Genomic DNA, 22,150 nt, shown 5'->3' with positions numbered 1-22,150 from the left:
AAATGCATTTCTGGAGGTCTCTCCCAAGTGGCAAAAGAATCAAAGACCCAAACCTGTGAGGTGCTCTCTGTACCTGCCCTGTCAGAGAAGCAGAGCTGGAATTTCATGGGTTTCTGACTAGTATGACAAAAGCAAGCATAGAAGTCCATATGAAAGCATCTGAAACCACCAGGGATCTGCACCTGATTAGCCATCCCACATGTTTGCAGAGGGGCAGATGAGCAGCTTTCAGCTGCCCTGATCTGCCCAGAGCAGTGGAATATCTTCTCTTGCTGTCCCAGGAGCTGCACTAGATTTGTGCATGCCTAGAATGCCCACTGCTATGGAGCAGCAGGAGCTCAGGAATGCTCTCACATCCCTTTCTTGTAGGAGGGAGGTGCCTAGGCAGGCCAGAGAGAAACACACATGGGTGATCAGACCTGGACCACCTCTTCTTGACACTGCCAATTTACACCAAGGAACCAAATGCAAAAGGTTGTAGATGCTGTTCCTCTTTTCCCAGCCTTGGTTGGGGAAAAAAAAAAAAAGCTTTTCCTTGATGCTATGTGCTCCATTCAAAGCCATGGGAGCCTCTGTGCAAAACTTCTCTCTCATGCCTCTCCTTCAAAGCCTTTCTTCCTTGTTGATTAGCACTATGCAGAGTGCCCAACTGCCAATGCCAATGTGACTTCAGGAAGAAATCCATCTATTTCTCCCCTTCAGCTCTTAATTAACATGTGGACTTTAATTACATTTCCCATTTTCATGACAAAATATGTCTCTCTCCTCCACTTGCCCCTCCCAGAGATCATTACAAGAGCTCTTAATAATAATCACCATCATCTGTCTACTCTGAGAGCAAGGCAGAGGGGCACCTGCTCCATCTTCCCAAGTTATCCTATCCCACCTAGCCCCGGGTCACTCAGTCTTTGGAGAGTCACATGCTCTGCTCCTGTGCCATGGGGAGGCGTGGGAGCAGTGCTAACTGCTGGCACCACGCATTGCCAGGGCTGGATAGTGCCTGAAGGCTTTGGCTGCAGTGAAAGACATTACAATTCAAGGGTGGACACAGAGAAAAAGTCAGTTTGGGGAGGTATTAGGGATTCTCTTGTTTTCAGAAGTAGGAATGGGCCACTCTCCTGCTGAAGCTATATCCTCCCTCTCCATACAGAGCACAGCAAACACTGCTAGGGACCTTTGCAGTAACTCTCAGCTGGCTCAAAGATCTGGGCAGTAAAAAACCCCAAAAACTTTCTATCAGACCTCCCAACTCTCATAGATCCAGCCACTAGAAAAGCAATCACCTCAGTAAATCAAAAAGCATCCATTTTCTGGAAAAAAGTGAAAACTGAGGAGGAATCAGTCCCTATCAGTCTTGCTGGCATCAGGCAAGAAGTAGATATGGCGCACCCAAGCACGGACCTGGGGCAGTCACGTTTTCCCCAAACCCAGTGAAAGTAACTCAAACCACTACCACTGTCCTCACAAATCTGGGAACCTCATTCAGATGCAATCTGTCACAGTGGGGAGACTCAGTTATACACTACATCAACCTTGTGTTTGCAAACTCAAAATTAAAATCAGCTCTCAGACTGGCTATTTTATCTGAAAGTGCAAAATTCACCAGGCTGCTGCTTTGTCCACTTACAGAGCTCTGGAAAATGAGATTTTCCAGAGTAGCTGGAATGAGTAGCTGATGCTTCACCCCTCCCGCTTTCAGGGCTCCTTGGTGACAATCTCTGTCCCTCCCAGAAGCAAACGGTAAGGTAATACAAAAAGTGAATACCAAACTATGCAATGCCTGCAGACAGAAGACAGAGAGCTGCCCACCTCTTCCACTGCCAAGCTCTGAACAATTAGCAATACCTCACAGAGCAGACATGACATCAGGGTCTGGGGAGAGAGACAGTAAGGGCAGCATTGAGGTGACCACAACACACAAAAAAATACACTAATGACTATAAGTATGGCCCAGATACAGTCCACACAGCAAAGACTGCACAGTCCAAATGTACAGCTGAGTGCATCATGCGTAACTTGAAGAGAAAGAAGAGCTCCCTGCAGAGCTCCACGCAAGGGCATGGAAGCTCCAAGCATGCCATGGGCACAGACAGTGTGTCTGCTGCTTGCAGAAAACCTTATTCCTCCTCATAAGTGTGGCAGAAGGGAGACAATGTCCCTTTAAATGTGACTAAAGTGTTGTCAATGGATCTGCCATGGTAGAGGAGTTAATCCCCCCTCAGCCCCTCTCAGCCCCTGTGATGGGATAATTAGATGCGAGGGCTCACCACAGATGATGCTCCAGTTGCTTAGCAACTAATGGTTTCCATGGAAACAGCAAAGCACAGCCTTCGGAGCAGCAAGTGAGCAGTGCAGCAGGGCAGGGAGAGATGCCTTAAACTCCTGCACTGATCCTCTCCTCCAGAATCATTCAGAGGCCTAGAGGTATTAGGGGAATGAGAAGGGGGTGCCTTAAAGATACAATATCCCTGTTTCAAGCAGCAGTGTTAAGAGAATGACTTTTATCAGACTAAACCTTCACTGATATGGTTCTCCTCTCAGTGACTCTCAACTAGCAGGATGAGCAGGGTTGAATCACAGAGGTGTCTTACACAGAGGTTTAAGCCCCAACATGTGGGTTACAACATCCTGTTGTGAGCAGCTGAGTGTGATTCCAGCATCAATTCTTGCAGCTGGGGTCTGAGAGGGAAATACACAAAACCACACACACACACAAATATATTTGCATTTTCAGTACTGTCACAAAAGCAGCCTTATACAAGCATCCAGCCTGGCCCTGAACCAGCAGGCAGAGGAGGCTGCATGGAGATCTTCACCAGAATAAACAGAGGTCAGATTAATTAGCCTTTACTCAAGACTGTCATCTGGTACTTCCTTTAATATGACCAATTCCTACTGCTTTATTATCCTACTGCTCCCTGCTCTGAGTCAGCATACCACTGCTTCTGAGCATCACAGCCTTGACCTGCAGCACCTGCACTGAACACCATGCATGTGCTGTGCAGCTGCACTGCTGCAAGGCATGAGCCTGTCATCGTGTAAGCTGAGCAGAGACAAGCTCTGTTTGTACTTTGCTGAGAGCTCCGGGACACTGAGAGGGGGCTGTGGATTCAGTATCATGCAGTCTGCACCCAGCCAGGACGGGCTGCATCACTGCCTGCTTGCAAATGACAGCCCTGTGTGTTAAAGCTTTGCAAACCTCTCCAGTCGTGATGGCACAGAAGGAAGTAAAGAAACTCACATCGCAAAAACAAGCCCTGCTTTCCTCTCCTCCAGCCTCACACTTGTGACACGATCCCTTTCAGAGAGGGCAAGCAGCCTGTGCCTTGGGCACTGGCTGAGACACCCAGACTCACTGCTTTTCTCCTCCTTGCCCGGCAGGAGACTGGCACTATGCACTCCACTCTGCCCTGTGCCATCTCTTCTTGGCAAGGAAATGGAGAGCAGGGCAGACCCCTCTGTCCCCGGGGCAGCAGCTGTGCCAGAAGATGGGAGGCACGTGCCGCTGGTGACGGGCAGCCAGGCTGGACTCTGGAACCCCTGTGTGCGTTAGTTAAAGGCACCCAATCCCAGACACTGTGGCTCCTTCCCCCTCACCCTGCCCACAAACCTGGGGATGCCAGTTGCAACACCCAGGAGGGTGGAGCATCCCACTGGCCAATATAGCCACAGGTCTCCTTCCCGGAGTCCTGTCCTGATCCACCCAGTGCTTCAGGAAGGTACAGAGAGGAGACACTAAAAAACTTGTGGGCCATTTCAGACTCTGTCCCCTATGGCTTTCAAAGTGGGAAATCAAAGGGAAATGATGTGCTTTGTTCCACGGGGGAGCGGCAGGAAAGGTGAGCAGAAACGAGCCTGGCGGAACCGGTCGCTTCAGTCGTCTGCTAGCTCACCTTTGAAGTGGTTTTAAAAATCAGGGAGGAGGGGCAGATATGAGTTCAGCTCTTTTACTGCAACTTCACAGAATTTGAAGATGTGGAGGGTAAGAGGCCATCTTTCCCCACCAGAAAATAGTGTATCCATTCAGAGAGAAGAGAATACAGCTAATAAAACAGGCTGTGATGCTCATCAAGTACATCTGTGGTGTTCCCGCATCCTGAGGAGGCTATGAACAGCTACAATGACAGCAGCATCCACCTGTGGTACCATCAAAGACACTTCAGTCATTGCCAGGAATGACTGGGCACCCTGACACAGTCCTGTGCCATCTCTCACCAGTCACAGCCTCTCTCTGTCTCGTGTTCCCTACCACTGAGCCTGCCCTGCTGCCTCTCTTTAACAGAGGGAGGGCTTAGGGTTCCTAACCCTGGCCCCTGCAAATCCTGGGAGCTCTGTCTGTGTTAGACAGCATCAGCTATTTACTGCAGCACAAGGAACTGAAGCAATGCCAATGGAGCAGGAGTGGCCTGGTGTGGTGATAAGCCAGGCATCTACTGTACACTCTGTACTAGGAAGAGGGGGAAAAGGACCACTTACTTAATTGGAAATTAATCTCTGTTCTACTACAGGGAGAAAAAAATTATATAAACCCCACAGTTGCTTGGCACAACCAGTATCCTTAAGCATCCCCATCATATCCACTGAGCTTGCTTCAAAACAAATGCCATTGGCTGGGCAAAGCCCAAAGAGGAGATGACACCCTTGATACTCTCATGTTGCCACAGACAAGTAGATGTTGCTCGGTACAAATTCAAAGCTTTCAGGGGCTGAGGAAGGCCAGAGCCATCAAGCCAGACTCCTGTAACAGCTCTGAATCAGATGCCAAGTTATAGAGCTGCCCTATCTTCAGGGGAGCTTGCACCTAACATCTTTCAAAAACAGGATCAAATACAGTCTCTGGCTTGCTGAGAAGACCCCAAAAAGCAAATTCACATGAAGCCATGGCTGAAGGCATATTCTTACACCTGACATGCACACACAGAAGTCAGACACCCTGAGAAGCAACAGAGCACACTCACAGTTAAGACTCAATCTGAAATGTTTTTCTGAAGTGCCAGGAGGTGGGAATCAGCAAAGAACAAGAACTGCCCTTGATCCCAACCTGCAGCCTTACAAAACTTCCCCTGTAGTAACTGTGGTTACAAGTTTGCAGGAGTAAGCAAGACCTAATTTTCAGTTAAACTATCTTATCAATTGGCTTCTGTGCAGGTAACACTAACCTGAAAAGAGCTAGCTTTGAAGAATCCAGATATCCTGAGCCAAAGCACCTCCAGCTTGCCACTTCTTCATGTTTTCAGCTTCCTTCATTATGCAGACAGCAATGCTGGGTACTTTGGCCTTCTACATCTGACAGCAAGTTCTATCTTCTGTTCCACATTCTGAAAGTAGAGAGGGGCAAAAAAATGATGCTACAAGCATAAGCTCCAAGATAAACCATAAGGAACTGGCAGACTAGCAGATTTACATTCAATTTGCCCCAAATTGGCTCTGTCAGTCTGATCAGAATGTCTCTCCCTGGGATGCAGGGGTGGCAGAGCAGCACTCAGGGGTTACATGCTGTCATGCAGAATACACAGCATACAAACCAACGAGATTAGGATTCAGTAACTGAATAGGCCTTTTAGACTTTTCCTGCACTTCAGAGAAAAGTTTGTTACAAGCATAGTCAGGCTTTAAGCTGGAAAACCAACATTTCTGTTTCCAGTCTCACTAGTTTCATTGAACAGACCAGGCAGACCACAGGATTCATTTCCCTCTTTACCTGTGTGTGTTATGGTAGCACCTCCAATCTCTACCAGTAAGAAGTAAACATTACCAAATGGAGGAGTGATTTCCATCACTGCAGCAGAGGCAGGAAATATTCACAAAGTCTTTTCACATCTTTTTTTGTTTTAGGAATGGTCTAAGTACAACTGTTCAGGGCTTCTCTTGGTGGAGCACTGTATCATATTACATTATATCTGATCCCTCCCCTTCCACAGTGTTACCACTTCCAAACAACAGTAAGGACTTCTCTGAGAACACAGAAACACAGGGAAAGATGGGAGGAAAAAAAACTGAGCAGCTGCAGCCTGTTTATGCTATCAGCCCTTAAAGTTCTGCAGCTGCTTCTTACTCCTTTAATTGCACCGAACTCTAGGGTTCCATTTCCAGCAAGCTACAGGTGAGGTGCATTCAGCAGTCACTCCCTGCAAAATGCCAGCTCACACGGCCTCTGGTGGCCAAGCCACGGGTTCCAGTTATCCTCCTGTAGCACTGCCAGGCTGCTCTTCTTGGGACAGCTCCTGAGAAGCAGCACAGAGAATTGTGTCTATCCGTGGACAAGTCCATCATCCAAATATTCCTGTCTTTTATTCACACTGGTGCCTCACACATTGCCCCACGTGTCTTTCAAAAGCCACACCTGGCTGAAAAACAAGCAAGTCAAGAGACTTCATCAGCAAGCAGGGACTTATTATTGCAGGACTTCTTCTACCCCACCAAATACTCACACTGTTCTGAGATTATTAACGTGACTGTATTCAGTCTAGAAGTCTCGAGAGAGTTAATTTCTGAGTACCAAAGGATAGGTGGATACGTGGGTAGGTGAAGTGTGTGTGTGAAGGTGCACGTGGACAGCCATGGGCTTAGTGGGTTTCTGTGCCTCAGCTGTGAGAGGGTTTTACTCCAGCAAGGAAGGGAAAAGCAACTTTGTGTTGCGACAGGTCAAGGGATATGTGGTAAATTATTAAACTATAATAGCCAGCTTGCTTGCAGCACATCCCGAGGTTAAATACCAAACTCCGGTCTCAGGAAGGGAAAAGGGCTTTGGCTGGGGCATGCACAGGGAGCCCCTCAGCACCGGGAGCCCCTCAGCCCCGGGAGCCCCTCGGCACCGGGAGCCCCGGGAGCCCCTCGGCACCGGGAGCCCCTCAGCCCCGGGAGCCCCTCGGCCCCGGGAGCCCCGGGAGCCCCTCGGCACCGGGAGCCCCTCAGCACCGGGAGCCCCTCAGCCCCGGGAGCCCCTCGGCACCGGGAGCCCCGGGAGCCCCTCGGCACCGGGAGCCCCTCAGCCCCGGGAGCCCCTCGGCCCCGGGAGCCCCTCGGCCCCGGCGGCACCGGGCGGGGCGCAGGGGCGGGGCCGGACGGGGCGGGGCCGGCGGCGCGGAGGGGCCGCGCGCCGGGCCGCGCGTGCGCGCTGCGGCGCGGGCGCCATGGCCGTGCTGTACTGCGCGCTGTGCCGCCGCAGCGCCTTCACGGGCCGCCGGCACCGCTACAGCGCGGGGCACCGCCGGCGGCTGCGGGAGGCGCTGGCCCGGCTGCAGGAGGCGACGGCGGCGGCGCGGGCGGCGGCGGCCGATGTGGCCGCGGCCGTGCGGCGCTACGACGCCGCGGAGCACGACGGGCGCGTGTGGTGCCCGTGCTGCGGGCGCGGCGTGCGGCGGGACGGGCGGCGCGGCGGGCTGGCGCTGCTGCAGGCCGAGCTGCTGCGGCACCTGGCCGGGTGCGTGGGCACGAACGGGGCGGGATGGTGCTGCCACTTGGCGGGTGCGGCCGTGCTGACGGTTTCGCGGTGTCCCGCAGGCCCGAGCACCGCCGGGAGACAGTGCGGTTCTGGCGGGAGAACCGGGCGGAGGCGGCGCTGCGGGAGCGGTGCCTGGTGCCGGCCGAGGAGTACGAGCGCTTCGCGCAGGCTTTAGAGCAGGCGCTGGCCGAGCACCAGCGGCGGGAGGAGGAGCGCATCCTGCAGGTACCCTCGGTCCCCTCCCCGCACCGGCCCCGGGCTCCGCCGGCCCCGCCTCACCGCTGTGTCCCCGCAGATGGCGGCTGACATCCGGGAGGCCGAGCGCCGGCAGCGAGAGACGGTGCAAGCCGCGCTGCAGGTCGGTGAGCTGTATCCTGCCCTGGCTGCACGCTGGCGGGGAGCGGGCACTGCCCTGCACGGCACCGGCTGCGCTCGGGAGGGACGAGGGGCGGTGGCTGGGGCTGTGCTCAGTACCAGAAATATTGTCCCTTTTTCCTGAATTACACTCAGCTTCAACCAGAGCCAGAACTTCGTGCAGGACCTTCTGTCTGCAGGCTCCCCGCAGGACCTGAACGGTGAGCACCACTCTGTTTAGCAGTGACTGATGCATGCGTGCTCAAAGCACCCGCCACTGTCATTACCTGGGTCTTGCAAAGCTTCTGCAAACTTCTGTATGTGCTGCAGTAAGTGCTGGCCTCTTATTTCAGGGACAGCCCTTGTGGTGCAGAGCAGCCTGGCCCGAGCGGAATGCAGACAGGACCTGATTTAGCCTGGATGGAATCAGGCAAGGTTCTGACCTTCATTGGCCACCAGGTAGGGGTGACTGGCTAGCAAATGTGACTTCGATTTAACTGCAAGTCACCTACAGCACATGTCACAAAGCAGAACAAGGGGTGGTCTCCATCACAAAAAGAAACACTGTGGATTTGGGCGAGCAGCTAGCCCAGTTTCAGTTACCCAGGTTTAACTCTCATTAAGCAAACATTCTTTAATATGCCATGGAAAAAAAAAAAACAACAAACTCTCTTCTAAAGAAGAGGCAAGCTTTCCTCTGCCTTTTTCTAATAGAACTTGATTCTGGAAGGGAATGAAGACAATGCTCTTCTGCTCAGATACTCCTAAACACAAGATTCTCATAAGCATTTTATGTTCCTGTTAACAGGAAACAGAAGGGAAAGGAAATGTCCACACAGGTAAGTGCATCGTGTCGTGACTCACCAGGCTGCTACCTCATGGCTTGCAAATGTCACAGGGATAACTCCGAGCAGTTCTCAAGCAGTTGCAGCATAACCGGGAGGTGGCCACTCGTGGCAATATTTGACATACTGGAGGAGAAGAAAACAGACTAGCGTAGTAAAAAGTGTTGATGCTGCTGCTGTGGGGAGTGTATGATTTGGGGTGTGATCTGCCATGGCCAGCTCTTTTTTCTCAGAACACCCAGAGTTCGCTTGGTCACTTGCTTGGTAGCACGAGCAGCAGATGGGGAAGAGGGGACACTTTTATTCTGTCACAGTTTAGGGTAACTTCAGTGGCTAAGTAAATATTCCCTGTGATTTGTAGGAGCAAAACCTCCGTGGCTAACAGAGGAAGAAGAAGATGGAAGTAAACAAATTGGACCTTCCTATGAGGAATTTCTCAAACAGAGTGAGCAGCTTGCACATCTTTTAGTTAACCTTACAGTTACTTTAACATGCTAGAGAACCGAAAGCAATTTGAAAAACTTTTGCTGAACTAAGTATTTGGGCTTTTGGGCAACCTGGTCTAGGGGAAAGTATCCCCATCCATGGTACAGGGGGTTGCAGCGATGTGATCCTTAAGCTCCCTTCCAACCCAAACCACTCTACAGTTCTAAAATATTTTTTTTTTTCCCCCAGAGGAGAAGCAGAAGCTGAAAAAGCTCCCAGTGGAACGTGTTGGTGCCAACTTTGACCATACCTCTCAGACAAGTGACAGCTGGCTCCCTTCCTTTGGGCGCGTGTGGAATCACGGCAGGAGGTGGCAGTCCCGGTGAGCTTCACGGGGCTTCTGTCCATGCAGGCTACCCACGGAGCAAGCTCTGAGGTAGCAGCAGGCACAACTAGACATCCTGCCGCACGAGTTAGCCACACGGTGCTTATCCGGGCAGAGTAGCATTCTTGTCTTGGAGCAGCACCGTGTGCTCACGGCTGTAAAGGCTGCACACATGGAGGCATCTGCCTTGTCTTGTTTGGCTCACCTTTCAGACCCACATACTGTCCCACTGGTGCCTTTTAATGTGCCAGTACTCTCTGTCAGCTAGCTGGAGCTACCACGCACTGAGGTAACAAAAATATCGAGGGAGCTTCCATGCTAGAACACTGCACACAGCACTTTCTTACTTTTTCAAGGAGTGTTCATTATCTCTGTCTAAAGGCTACTGCATCTGACTTCTCTGCTCTCTTTCAGGCATCAGTTTAGGACTGAATCAGGAAAAAAGAAGAAAAAAAGGTGATCCGACAAGGAACACCAGACACCCAGCTCTGCTGTGGAAAGGCTGACTGTAGGTAGCTGCAGTTTTGTTGCTGACTGCCCTGTAAGGGCATAGAGTGTTCATCTGAGCACCACATCTAAAGCCACACAAAGTCAGGTCCTGCCAGCAAGGACAGGCTCCTGTGGATGCCACATCTTCCTTGTCAGAAAGCCTACTCTGTACAGCAAGCAATGCCAGTGGCCTATGCTGACATGGCACATCCTGCTAAAGGAAGAATTTTTTGAGAAATAAACTTTTTTTTTTTTTTAATGCCTCTGTGTGTAGACCAACTGAAACTCATTTCAAATGCAGGGCCCACCCTGCAGGCAACTAATGCCAGGTGTTTGATCATTTCATTCAAACTTATATTGCTTTCCTTCATTTTAACATTCATCCTTTAGATTGCCTAACACCACTGGCTGCTGTAGGTGATGCAGAAGTTTCACTTCCCTTTCAGCACACATTTGTAACACTAATAAAGACAAAAAGTGGCTGCTACAGGACAACAGCCATAAATAACCAACCAGAATCCACTATAGATAACGCATCAGTAATGAAACATACACACTGTTGAAAAATCAAGAAAAATGATAATCAATAATTTTATTGTGTGCATCTACGTATGACACATTGTTGACGAAGTCACTGAAGAACCTGCAAAGCAAGAAGTCCCCAGTCAGCAAACCAGGTAAAAGCAGGCTAGCACAAAGCAAACAGTTGCACAGTTTTATCCCAGCAGGAACACTTGGCCATGGTGCCATGTGAGAGCAAGGAGGACAAGTGCCCATTTGCCCTGCAGCTCACAGAGAGGAGAACAAATTGGATGGGGATGCTTTCGCCATCCAGTGAGCACAGGGACAAAATCAGAAATTGCTCCTCAATTCCGGAGAGCTGATGTTTCCAGTAATGTTCCCCCAGGAAGTTGCTTAGGATGTGAGCAAAATACTCTCTGGAAGAACAGCCCACCACAGCCATGTGGAAGCTGCCCATTACACACTGCACAGCCGTCCATTAGCTCCTGGCAGCACAGCTCAGCCCCTCAGCAGCCAGCCTCACCTCCCTACGCGTCCTCCCCTGCAGCAGGCGCGTCTCCACCTTTCGTGTTCCGGGTGTAAATCACCTGAGCTCGGTGCTTGGACACCAGTTTGATCAACCCTATGAAAAAACAAAATTACACCAGTGTGCAGGACGCCAGGGATGCTGAGGTCCCTCCTAGAGAGGCAGGGCAATGCACAAGAGGAAATAATAGGGGGTAGCAATTCATGCAAGTCTTCTGTTGCCATCTGGCTGCAGTCAGAACACAGCCCATCCTTCTGGCAACATTCTCCTCTCGTACAGCAATGCCTGTATGTAACAAACTGCTGCTCCGTACTTTGGAGCACTTCTGAAATGCAAGCTGAGGCAGTGGCTCTCCAAAAACAATTTACACACGGGGCAGTTCGGATGCTGCAGGAAAGCTGCCGGGCAAGCAAGGAAAACCTAACAGCCAATTCAAGCAGCTTTCTGGTTTCTCTACTTCAGAGTGCTCACCTTTGCTGAGGAGCTCCTGGAGGGCAGCCCGAGCCAGGGAGCCTCGAATCTTCAGCCTTTCTGAGACAACTGCAGGAGTGATGAGCTTGTAGTTGGGCACTTCTTTGCACAGTTTGTCATAAGTGGCCTTGTCAAACAGGACAAGGTTGTTCAACTTGTCTCTCACTTTCCCCTTGGACCACTTCTACTTGAAAAAAGAGAAAAAACAACACCTCCCCTAAGCAATCTTGTAAGCAAAACCCAAAGATGGAACTAAACGATGCCCCAAGAACTGCACCATCAAACGTTTCCGTACCACATCCCAAACTAAAGGCCTAGTGAGATGCACAACATTGCCTCTCTAAATGAACGTGCCGCAGATAATACCCGCAGTATCTAAAAACAGGATGACTAAAGGCCCCTGTTGCTCAGGTTTAACACTATCGGGTACAGCCTGCTGGCAGATGAAGAGCTGGCTCCTGTAACGCGACGCCCGCCGCAGGCCGCTCCCGGGCCCGGCCACGCTGCCCCGCGCCGGGCCCCGGGTCCCGCCGCGCCCCTCCCGCCCGCTCCCACCTTCTTCTTGGCTTTGCCGCCGGACTTGTTGACCGGGTCCTTGTCCTTCTTGGCGGATTTTCCCGCGTCCTTCTTCTTCTTGTCGTCTTTGGGCGGCTGCGGGGGGTGAGAAGGGTGGGGGGTGAGCGGCGCGCCGCCGGGCCGCCCCCCCGGGCCCCTCGCAGGGGTTCCCGGCCCGCTCCGGGAGCCGCCAGCGCCGCTCGGGGGCCCGGCCCGGCTCGCTGCCCGCCCCCTGCGCCCCGGCCCCGCTCACCATGATGCGGCCGCGGCTGCTCCGCAAGATGTCGGCGAGAAAGGAAGAGCGCGGCGTGCGGCGGGGGCGGGCCCGGGCCCGGCGCGTCACTGCCGGGGCGGCGGCGCTGCCGGGGCGGGCCCTGCGCCATGGCGATCTTCAGCGTCTACGTGGTCAACAAGGCCGGCGGCCTCATCTACCAGCTGGACCACTACGCGCCCCGCTCCGACACCGAGAAGACGTTCAGCTTCCCGCTCGATCTCGTCCTGCGCCCGCACGACGAGCGCGTCGTCGTCGCCTTCGGGCAGCGGGACGGCATCCGCGGTGCGGCGGGTGGCAGGGGCCGGGCGGGGCCGGGCTTATTGACGGACTGACTGACGGACTGACTGACTGTCTGCCTGACCGTCTGTCTGTCTGCCTGACCGTCTGCCCGGCGCCGCCGCGCTGTCCCCGCAGTGGGTCACGCCGTGCTCGCCATCAACGGCGCCGAGGTGAACGGTCGCTTCACGGCGGACGGGAAGGACGTGCTGGAGTTCCTGGCTAACCCCGCCAACTACCCGGTGTCCATCCGCTTCGGCCGCCACCGGCTGTCCTCCAACGAGAAGCTGATGCTGGCCTCCATGTTCCACTCGTGAGTCGGGGCGGCCGCGGGGGCGGGCGGGGCTGGCGCGGCGCTCAGGGCCTGTCCCCGCAGGCTCTTCGCCATCGGCTCACAGCTGTCGCCTGAAGTTGGGAGCTCCGGGATCGAGATGCTGGAGACCGACACCTTCAAGTTGCACTGCTTCCAGACACTGACAGGTAGCGTCGGGCCCTAGGCAGCGGCACCGCTCTGCTTTGCCAGGGCTGTCTCTGTGCTCGGCCTTCCTTATGCTCCTGGCATTGTGGCTGCAGGGATCAAATTCATGGTTCTTGCTGACCCAAGGCAGACAGGGATAGACGCTCTTCTCCGCAAAATCTATGAGATTTACTCAGACTTCGCTCTGAAGAATCCTTTCTACTCTCTGGAGATGCCAATAAGGTAAGGAAGAGCCCACTTTTAGTAACCTGGCTGCAGCCCCTCATTGCTTTCTGCCTATGCAGTAGCAAATGCAGTCCTTAAGTAGCAAAACTGGCTGAGGGAAGGGGAAGGAAGCTACAGCACACAGGTGCAGAGAGAGGACACAGCCCTGAGCTCTTTCCAGTGCTGGCTCTGCTGGGAAAATGGGAGGTGCTCGTCCTTGGCACAAACCCTGCTGTCCTACCATGTATTCAGGCCTATATAAGAAGCTTTAATCTTAACTAAGGACCAAGTCAGACCTCAACGATAGTCATGTTGCTGTGTCATAACTTCCTGAATTTCTCTTTGAAGGATGCAGAGCCAAAGGATGTGGAGATCCTTTGTTAGCTTTGTTAACTCGCTTCCATAGGTAGAAGTCATCCCTTTTGCTTTTCTGACTATTTCAGGTGCGAGTTGTTTGATCAGAACTTGAAGCTGGCTCTGGAGGTGGCGGAGAAAGCTGGACCCTTCGGACCTGGATCGTAGAGAAAGCCTTGCCTGTTGCAGAGATCCATTCATCTGAAGAGTGGGGCCTCTCTCTTCCCTGGCTGGCCTCTCACAAAGCTCCCCTCCACAGCAGAGACTGCACACCCCCAAAACATGCTCCAGTATCTCCCAAAATACCAGTTTATCCCCTTTGTTGTGAAACTTACCTGAAAGAGGTTCCTTAGCACTGTTTACACTGGGCCCTATTTTGCTGTTGCAGCTCTGCTGCACTTGGGTGAAGGAGAAGGTGCAGGTCTGTGGCTTTGCCACAGTCAGTGCCCTTCTTTCCTGTCATAATGTACATACCTATTTTTCCTGTACAGCTCGAACTTAGGGTCTTGCAGAGGGTTTCTGTATAGAAGTAATAAGCGTTTACTAATGAGACAAATGGCTGTTTGCTTTCTGTTGGTGGGGACATTGGCACCTCAAGAGGATACGTGGATTTGGGTGGTTCTGCTTGCATAAGACAACCAGGGCCCTTGTGACACTGCTCCATTTTTATTTCAGGTATAGAAGAAGATCATGTAATTAAGTACAAAATGTAATTCATTTCCATTTACTTAATTAAGGCTAGCTAACTACTCTTGCAAGCAAGGTACTGAGCAAAGTACCTGCATGCAGGTTCTTCACTAGTTGAACCTGCCTCTTTCAGGATCCCAAGACAGTAAATCCTTTTGGGGAAAAACAAGAATATTCAACAAATTCCTGGTTAAATACCTGAGTGTACTTACTGCAGGGTGCTGGGCCTGACTGCTGAGGCTGTCAGAGATGGCTCTGCTAGGGCTGACTCAGAGGCAGCCCGAGCCCCTGCCTGCAGCCATGAGAGACACAGCTCTTGACCAGAACTATCCCACTCTTCAATCCTTGTACTGAAAAAATACAAGCCAATGCTAGAAATGTGGGTTACCAAGGAACCCAGCTGCAGAAACTGGGGTTGGTGGTGGCTGCTGTTGCAATTCCTGCTGCTGGGATGCTTTCCCTGGCTGATTTGCAGAGCACTGGCTACGAGCTGCCTTGGCAGCAGCTGCCTCCCTTGCAAATCATTAACACTGCACACAGACATGCACCAGGAGGGATCCGTTCACTTGGGAGGAGCTGCTCTAGACGCCACGAATCCCTGGAAACGTGGCTGTTTCTAAATGCTGCAGAGCCCTGCCACAGCTGGGGCTGCTGCTCCCCTGCCCTGCCTCACTCCTAGGACTCGCCCCACGCTGAGCTGAAGCCCTGCTGCTGCCAAAGGCTGCACTGCAGTCCTCAGCATTCCCCGATCTGCTGCTCTCACGTGGCTGAGCACACACAGAGCTCGTGTTGAAGTGACCAGGGACACGAGCTGTGCTCATGGCAGCTGGAGGGACGGACACAGGCAGCAGGGCTCGGGTCAGGGCCCTGAGCAGCAAAGCTGAACTGATTAATGTCTCAGCTAATGGCTGAGGCAAACAATAATGACAGAACTAGAGGTAAGTGCACCTGAAGCCAGTCGTTTCAGACCACTTCTAGTGGGGAAGCTTGGGCTGCAGAGCCTGCTTGCTTCACTAACAGTGCTGTGAGAAAGAGGTAAAATCATTGCAAATGTAAACTTGGTGAATTATCACATCTTGAGGGAAAAAGTGATCAGTAGCAGGAACCTTGTGCCCTCTGGCACCTGACACTGGATGAGACGTTGAGACATTTTTATCTAGGTTGCAGCAATAGGTAAACTCACTCCTAGGCCAGCTAAACAAAAACGAGCATCATTCACGTCAGCGTGGGAACATCCTTTCCACCAAGCAGCTTATCCTCAGTCAGCCTTCTTGGAAATCCGGCCCATCTTGGTGCGGATGTTTCGGAGGAGGAAGAAAGCCACTGTGCTAGCAATGCAGGTGATTTCAGCCACCCAGAAGGCTGTGGCCCAGCTGTAGTGCTTGGCAATTGTACTGAAAGGCAGTCCAGCCAGGAAACCCCCAACTGCAAGGAGAAACAAACAGAAAGCTAACAACACTTGTGTGCTCCATCTTATCTATCAACACCTGCTTTTGCATATATAACAATTCCTCAGGCCTGGTCTGAACTTAAAGCCCAACACAAAACCTGTTGGGCACAGCAGGAAAGCATCCCTGAGGCTTCCAGCCCCGTTACTCTCCCCTTAGGTGCCTTCCCATGACCAGCAGCAGCTTGCACCTAGACCATGCTTCATCAAGAATGTGCAAGGGTTTTTTATTTGTTTTTTGGGGAAATGGGTATTACTTACCATTGGCCATGAGGGCCACTATGGCGTGGGAGGTGCCACACAGGTTGGCAGGGGCACTTTCATTGGCTATGACCCCAAAGAGGGCAATCGGCCCGTACGAGGAGAACCCAAACACAGCTCCCAGAGTCAGAATCCACAGCTGCCAAAGTTAAAACCAGAAACAGCATCTGTAAATCTCACCTCTGTCAGTCAGCAACAGTTGATAATTCTCAGATTCTATACTCAGTACCAGGGAGTTCTGACACCAGCCCCCCAGCCTGCAGCCAGGAGAGCCCAAGCCTGTAGAGTCCCCACATCCATAAAGCCCAGCTGCATCTCCACCACTCCATCCCACTGGCCAGCACAAGCGCTCCTCCCTCCCACAGTTCTGCCCCCCACGCCATGTAACACAGCCTGTGCTGATTTGCAAGAAACAGAACGTTGAACAGAAGAGGGCAACGAGCCCATGAAACCACAGGAAAGAATCAGCTTGCTTTCATGAGCAAGCCTGGAGCTGCCAACTGAAAGCTTGTCTCAGTTTAGGTGCATGGGACAGATCAGAGCATGTTTATTTGTGAGACACCTCTTTCTGATGACCTTGATGTTACTAAACTGAGAAACCAGAAAAAAAAAAAAAAAACACCACAAAAACCCAACAGTCTGAACTTCAGTGGTAGCTTCTGCTCTAAGAAACCTATCTGGCCCCAAATTGTCAGTCTCTTGTTTGCACAACAAAGGATAAGTAACACCTCCACATTACAGCATGCTTTTAGAATTGCAAACACCATTTCAAAAAGCCCAGGAGGAAGTAAGTGCCACCTTATTTTCCAGATGTGAAACAGAAATGAGTTAGGAAACCACTTGCCAGAAACTAATAAGAATGCATCTGCCAGAGCAGAATCACTCCTTCAGATCTCACCCACAAGACCCCTTAGCTGGCTATATTTTACCTGATGAACAGAGGTCCTCAGAACTTTCTTTATAAAACTTAAAAGTTACATAGTTAGACTTTTTAAAGTCAGTTAGTGTACTCAAATTATTATAAGAAAATGTTTCTTTTACCAAACTTACAGTAATCTCTTCTCAATGCCCTGGTTCTAAGTTCTGAAGTGCTAACCAACCTCTCAGGATAGGAGTAAGGCAGACCAGGGAAAGAAGAAAAAGGCAGAGGAAGAAAAAATGCAAGCAGAAACCTCATGTTCTTTTAGGCCTGTAAGATCAGCTAGAGGTTGCAAGGCTAAAGTCCAGAAGTGGTTTTCCTGAAGAAGAAGAAAACAAATGAAAGGAGAAAAGAAGTTTTATTTATTTAGCAATCATAATGGCAGATGCAAGCCACACCTCATGCAAAGCCTGGAAGGCAGACTGCCTGCAACAAGAGGACAGCAGGAGCACCCCAAGCCAGGCTGAGCCAGCGCTTCTCCAGAGTGCAACAAAACAGCAGCCCTTGGGAATGGTGAAGAAAACAACCATGCTTTCTGCCATCAAGCCTCCCCCTTGCAGGGCTGTCCCTACGGGTGGCCAGCTGCTGCAGGTGCCTTACCTTGGGAGAGTCCCCTGTGACTGTGATCCGGAAGAGGAACATGGACACGCACATCCCGGCCATCATGGAGAGCAGCAGCGCGTGCCGAGGATTCCCATAGCTGGACAGCCCCACCTGTGACACCAGCAAGGACAGAAAGGGGACAGTCAGACACTGGAGGGACTTCCTTTTACACCTGTAGTGACCAACACCACCCACAGCCCCGTCAGAAACACAGATGGCAATCACAGCACACCTTGTTAGCGTGCTTTAGGGGCTGCACACAGTCAAACTGTGCTGAGCAAAAGCTCTTAGTGATGAACAACACTTCAGTTATCAACCACTTCCACCCTGAATCTGGCTCCAGATCCCACCACTGGATTTTAATGTGGGTTTTTTTCCAGCCAGAAGACAATTATCAGCAAACAGTCCTTCAACACGAAAATCTGAAGACCACAGTAAAGCAAACACATTAAACAGATTAAACACCTCAAATCTGACAGGCATACTGCAACCCCTAACAACAGCACACCTATTCCCCAGCACCTTCTGGAGTGTTTGGCAGCTGTGCCCATGCACATGGCAGAACTGAGTACGGGCAGGTTTCTCTGCTGTGCTCACAGGGACAGCACCCTAGTGAAGCAGCTCAGATTGCCACTGTGCTCCCTGCCCAGCATGCCCGAGGCTGCACATGACTTACTTTTGCTACTGCTCTATCAGAAAGGTATCCAGCAGCAATGCTTCCCACCAGGCCCCCGATCTCCAAGGCACTCATGTAGGAGCTGCCTAGAACACAGACGAAGCAAAGAACAGCCCATCAGAAAAGCTGCTGTGGGCTCCAGACCAGTCCCACTGCTGTAAGCTCACAGAGCACTTGAGCAGCTCTGCTGGACACAACCTGATCATCCCTGCTCAGGAATGCCTGTCTGCCAGGCCCAGGAACACCCTGGCACTGGGGTGGTTGGTGCACACAGTAACTCCATCACTGAGTTATTCCAAAACCTGTGTGTGGCTAGGCAGACAACTAGGAGGTGGGCAAACAAGCTCCTCATGTGGAAGGGCCTCTACCCAGGCGAACCCTGGGCAACACCTCCCAGACTGCAGCCCCAGAGCTTAATAATGCAGTTTTGCATCTCACCTACAAGCACGGACTGTCCCCTCTCCTGGATCAGGAAGAGCTGTCCCCAGTCAGTACAGCACGTTTTCACTCCAAAAACGACCAGGTAGCCTGTTGAGAGCACCCAGAGGTATGGGGAGAGCAGCAGCTCTGTCAAGGTGCTGTTGTCACTGGAGGAACCTGCAGGAAGGTCGGGAGGAGTGTTACCACAGCCCAGACCACACCAACCTGCAGCCCAGCAGGCAGTTCCGCAGGCAGGATCAAGGCATGAGAACATCCCCACACAGGCAGGTATCCATAGCTGCTGAATGGTAGTGAATGGCTCTACCTCCCCCTTGTTCTGCTGATCTCAGAATCTCTTCTGTCATTTTATCCCACATTCATTAAAGATTTGAAAAGAATAATCAAAACAATACTCCCAGTAATTTTCTGTATTGCAGTTGCCAGTAAAACCCCTATAAAGGTTGTTAGAAAAATTACCTCTAGATTCTTTTGGAGTTTTTCAGCTGTGCCTGTGAAAGGCACTGCACAGACCCAAACAAAGATGCTTTCAGATGCTACCTTGATTTTTGCATCATTCTTCCAGGAATACCCACAACCTTGCTCTCCCCAGAGAATGCTCTGGGGAAGCAATATTCTTTTCTTATGCAAAGAGGTCCAGTCAGGCAGCAGAGGCAGTATGGGACAGCACGGAACATGGGCTGAGTTTCCACTGGCCTTTAAAATCCCACTGAAAACCTCTGTTGCAATTCTCATCTACATGTTCTGCTTTCAGAGAAGCGCCACACTCAGTGGTCTGAACAAACATTTACTAACCAGATGTCCTAGGCTGGGACAGAAACACTGAGCAGAGTCCACCGTGAGCTAGGGGTCAAGAGAGCCCAAGGTGGGGTGAGGGGAGAGCTGCCTGTGCGCTGCCTAGGCAGGAGCAGAGGTCAGGCTTAAGGAAGCATTCCCTGCTGCTGCAGCTTTTCTCTCTCCACCACCCCACCAAAACTGCACTCACGGTCTGAGCACACAAGGCTCCAAGAAAATAGGGATGCTGGTGGCAGGAAGACATGACACATATGGGGAGAGCCAGCCCTGAGCACCTCAGCAACACACAGGTGTCTGCTGTCAGGCTAAGGAGCAAGACCAACACAGGGCTAACAGCAGGCTTTTCCCCTGCTCTGCCACAGTCTCAGGAATCCCTACATCAGCCCCTTCCCACAAGATCACAGTGGGCCTTGGTTTATACAATTTGTACCCTCAGTTACCAGAATAAAGCAGCCAAAACCACCCCGTTACCACACACCTACCAAACTGTGACTTCAGAAACTGGGGAGGAGGGGGGTGTCGGTGTGCTGAGAGTGACACATCTGTACCAGAACACGCACAGAAGGCACTGCACCTTCTGCTGCAGCTGCCTGCTTGCATCCCAGTCCCATGCTCACCTTTCTTCCCTTTCTTGGCTCCTTGCTCAATGTTGGGCAGCCCAACATCTGCCGGCTCGTTTTTAATCAGGACAAGGCAAACAAAAGAGACAACCATGCAGGTGAAGCCAGAGAAGGACAAAGTCTTGCGCCAATCGTAGTTCATAGACACAAGAGCAGCGACAATGGGGCCTAAGCCTCCAGCCAAGTTCATGCTTGTAGACAGGATTGCCCACCAAGTCCCAAACTGGGAAGGCTCAAACCACTGTGCAACAAGAAAAACAGCATGAGGTGTAAGAGAGTGACAGCACACCTGAAAACCCTCCCTTGAAGCCCATGATGTGGGGCTGGGGCAATTCAGACACAGAACTCCAAAAGCAGGTAGAGGGAACACCCACACCTCGCTACTTTAGTCATGCAGGGAGCTCCAAACTCCAGTTACTCAAGTGTCAGCTGTAAGAGCTTGACAGGTGCCCACACCGTGAGCCAGCTCAAAGTTATTTCCATTTGCAGACCATGAAACTGAGACGTGGGGCAGGAGAGGCAAGTTTAAGAGCACATGGTTTTGTGTACTCACTTGCTAGGAACAGCGTCCTCCTGGAGAGGCCTGCTGGCTCAGGAACTTGGATGGATACGCAGAGAGTCACAGGGTAACCTTAGGACTCGCTGTTGCACTAAGTGTCAGACATGACGGGCTCTGTACTGCAAGGAGCACCCAGAGCCAGAACCACTCGGGTGGTTCTCGTCAGCAGGAAAATGTCTGAGATTCATGAACATCTCCAGAAAACACCACGGCTGATATTTCTGTTATTGGGGCCCTTCTTTTCCGTGCATTCAACTGTCCTGCACAGCCCCCTCCTCATTAGTTAGGGGAGGCCAGGTGCCTCACAGAAGGGCAACAAAGTTGTTTATCTCTTCCCCACCCTGCCCCACAAGTACATGCAGAACATTCATTCCTGGATTTTACATTTTCCGTGAGGGATCAGCATAAAGCTAACCAGACTCCTTCTGTCCTTGGGAGAAATCAATCTGGTCCTTTCAGACTGTCACAAACCCCAAGTACATACAGCTTAGAGACCCATCTCACACCATTCCTCCATCTTATCCAGTTTTCTACCTGAACCACCTGTGATTTCAAATTCCCAAGTTGCCCAAGCGTGCAGATGGAACTGTGCTCATTGCCCTGGACCCACAGCAAACTCTGACTTGCCGCAGCAGAGACAAGCAGTCCTGTGTGTCCACACCTAAAATACTTAATTCCCACAAAGTTTGCCTCAAAGAGGCAGAACTCTGCTACCAGGAGATGTTACCAAACTGAGCTTCACTCACGGCACACAGGGGCAAGGGCTGCAGAGTGAATCTTTGCTAGAATAAGCAGAACCGCGTGAAACTTGTTCCACAGGGAGCAGAACGCAGATAGTGCTCTAGACCTCCCCGGCTGGAAGGGAGTGAGAAAAGCTGCGAGTCCCTCTGGTTCAGGGAGTGCACGGCCCCGAAGCCAGGCAGGCCAGGAGAGCAGCGGCAGCCCCCGCACGGCTCTCGGCACCCACCTTGCGCAGGATCTTGCCGCAGGGCGGCCAGCCCAGCCCCTGGGCCAGGCCGTTGAGGAACCAGAGCCCCGCGAAGGCCGCGACGGTGGAGCTCCAGGAGAAGACCACGTTGACCAAGCCCACCATGAGGAGGCCGGAGGAGAAGAGCCAGCGGGCGCTCATCTGGTCCGAGAGGACGCCGCTGATGAACTTGCTGATGGCGTAGGCCGCAGACTGGCTGCTGGTGATGAGACCTGCGGCGGGCAGAGCCCAGGGGTGCCTCAGCCCGCGGGACGGCCACCCCCGGGCCGGCGGGGCCGAGCGGCCGGCAGCCACACTCACCCAGCTCGTCCTTCCCCAGCGGCACCTCGGCCATGACGGCGGGCATGACGAACGAGAAGGTTTTGCGGTTGAAGTAATAGAGCGTGTAGCCCACGAACATGGCCGCGAAGATCGCGGCCCGGTACCGCCCGTACCCGCCCGCCGCCATCGCTGCCGCGGCCGCACCGGTCCGGAGCGCACCGACCGACCGACGGACGGACCGACCGACGGACGGGCGGACTCGGCCCCGCCCCGGGCGCGGAAGTCCCGCCCCG

General features: G+C 52.3%; 4 protein-coding genes across 5 annotated transcripts; 2 read left to right on the top strand and 2 right to left on the bottom strand.

The window, feature by feature from the left end:
• The first annotated feature begins 7,115 nt into the window (after positions 1-7,115).
• On the top strand, positions 7,116-10,356 carry CENATAC (centrosomal AT-AC splicing factor). The gene is made up of 9 exons (XM_038161358.1): positions 7,116-7,423; positions 7,504-7,669; positions 7,740-7,802; positions 7,955-8,019; positions 8,152-8,257; positions 8,607-8,637; positions 9,005-9,088; positions 9,319-9,451; positions 9,869-10,356. The coding sequence occupies exons 1-9, from the start codon at positions 7,134-7,136 to the stop codon at positions 9,912-9,914; spliced, it is 984 nt and encodes a 327-aa protein (XP_038017286.1). The 5' UTR covers positions 7,116-7,133; the 3' UTR covers positions 9,915-10,356.
• A 146-nt stretch (positions 10,357-10,502) lies between these two features.
• On the bottom strand, positions 10,503-12,338 carry RPS25 (ribosomal protein S25). Its single transcript, XM_038161361.1, has 5 exons — positions 12,271-12,338; positions 12,018-12,113; positions 11,463-11,646; positions 10,989-11,087; positions 10,503-10,586 (listed from the first exon to the last, which is right to left on the bottom strand). The coding sequence occupies exons 1-4, from the start codon at positions 12,271-12,273 to the stop codon at positions 10,993-10,995; spliced, it is 378 nt and encodes a 125-aa protein (XP_038017289.1). The 5' UTR covers positions 12,274-12,338; the 3' UTR covers positions 10,503-10,586; positions 10,989-10,992.
• Positions 12,339-12,359: 21 nt separating this feature from the next.
• TRAPPC4 (trafficking protein particle complex 4) lies at positions 12,360-14,155 on the top strand. The gene is made up of 5 exons (XM_038161360.1): positions 12,360-12,573; positions 12,706-12,880; positions 12,944-13,047; positions 13,141-13,267; positions 13,693-14,155. The coding sequence occupies exons 1-5, from the start codon at positions 12,399-12,401 to the stop codon at positions 13,769-13,771; spliced, it is 660 nt and encodes a 219-aa protein (XP_038017288.1). The 5' UTR covers positions 12,360-12,398; the 3' UTR covers positions 13,772-14,155.
• Positions 14,156-14,248: 93 nt separating this feature from the next.
• SLC37A4 (solute carrier family 37 member 4) lies at positions 14,249-22,137 on the bottom strand. 2 transcript variants are annotated; one of them, XM_038161356.1, is made up of 9 exons: positions 21,897-22,137; positions 21,576-21,808; positions 20,047-20,290; positions 18,635-18,793; positions 18,197-18,282; positions 17,518-17,631; positions 17,171-17,236; positions 15,999-16,137; positions 14,249-15,715 (listed from the first exon to the last, which is right to left on the bottom strand). In XM_038161356.1, the coding sequence occupies exons 1-9, from the start codon at positions 22,042-22,044 to the stop codon at positions 15,549-15,551; spliced, it is 1,356 nt and encodes a 451-aa protein (XP_038017284.1). In that variant the 5' UTR covers positions 22,045-22,137; the 3' UTR covers positions 14,249-15,548. The 2 variants fall into 2 exon arrangements, with proteins under 2 accessions (XP_038017284.1, XP_038017285.1); XM_038161357.1 differs by lacking the exon at positions 17,171-17,236 and having other exon boundaries at positions 21,897-22,136.
• Positions 22,138-22,150: the final 13 nt, after the last annotated feature.

Source organism: Motacilla alba, chromosome 24 (genome assembly GCF_015832195.1).
Source record: "Motacilla alba alba isolate MOTALB_02 chromosome 24, Motacilla_alba_V1.0_pri, whole genome shotgun sequence".
NCBI classification, from domain to species: Eukaryota; Metazoa; Chordata; class Aves; order Passeriformes; family Motacillidae; genus Motacilla; species Motacilla alba.
This window is presented reverse-complemented; position numbering and strand designations above follow the sequence as displayed.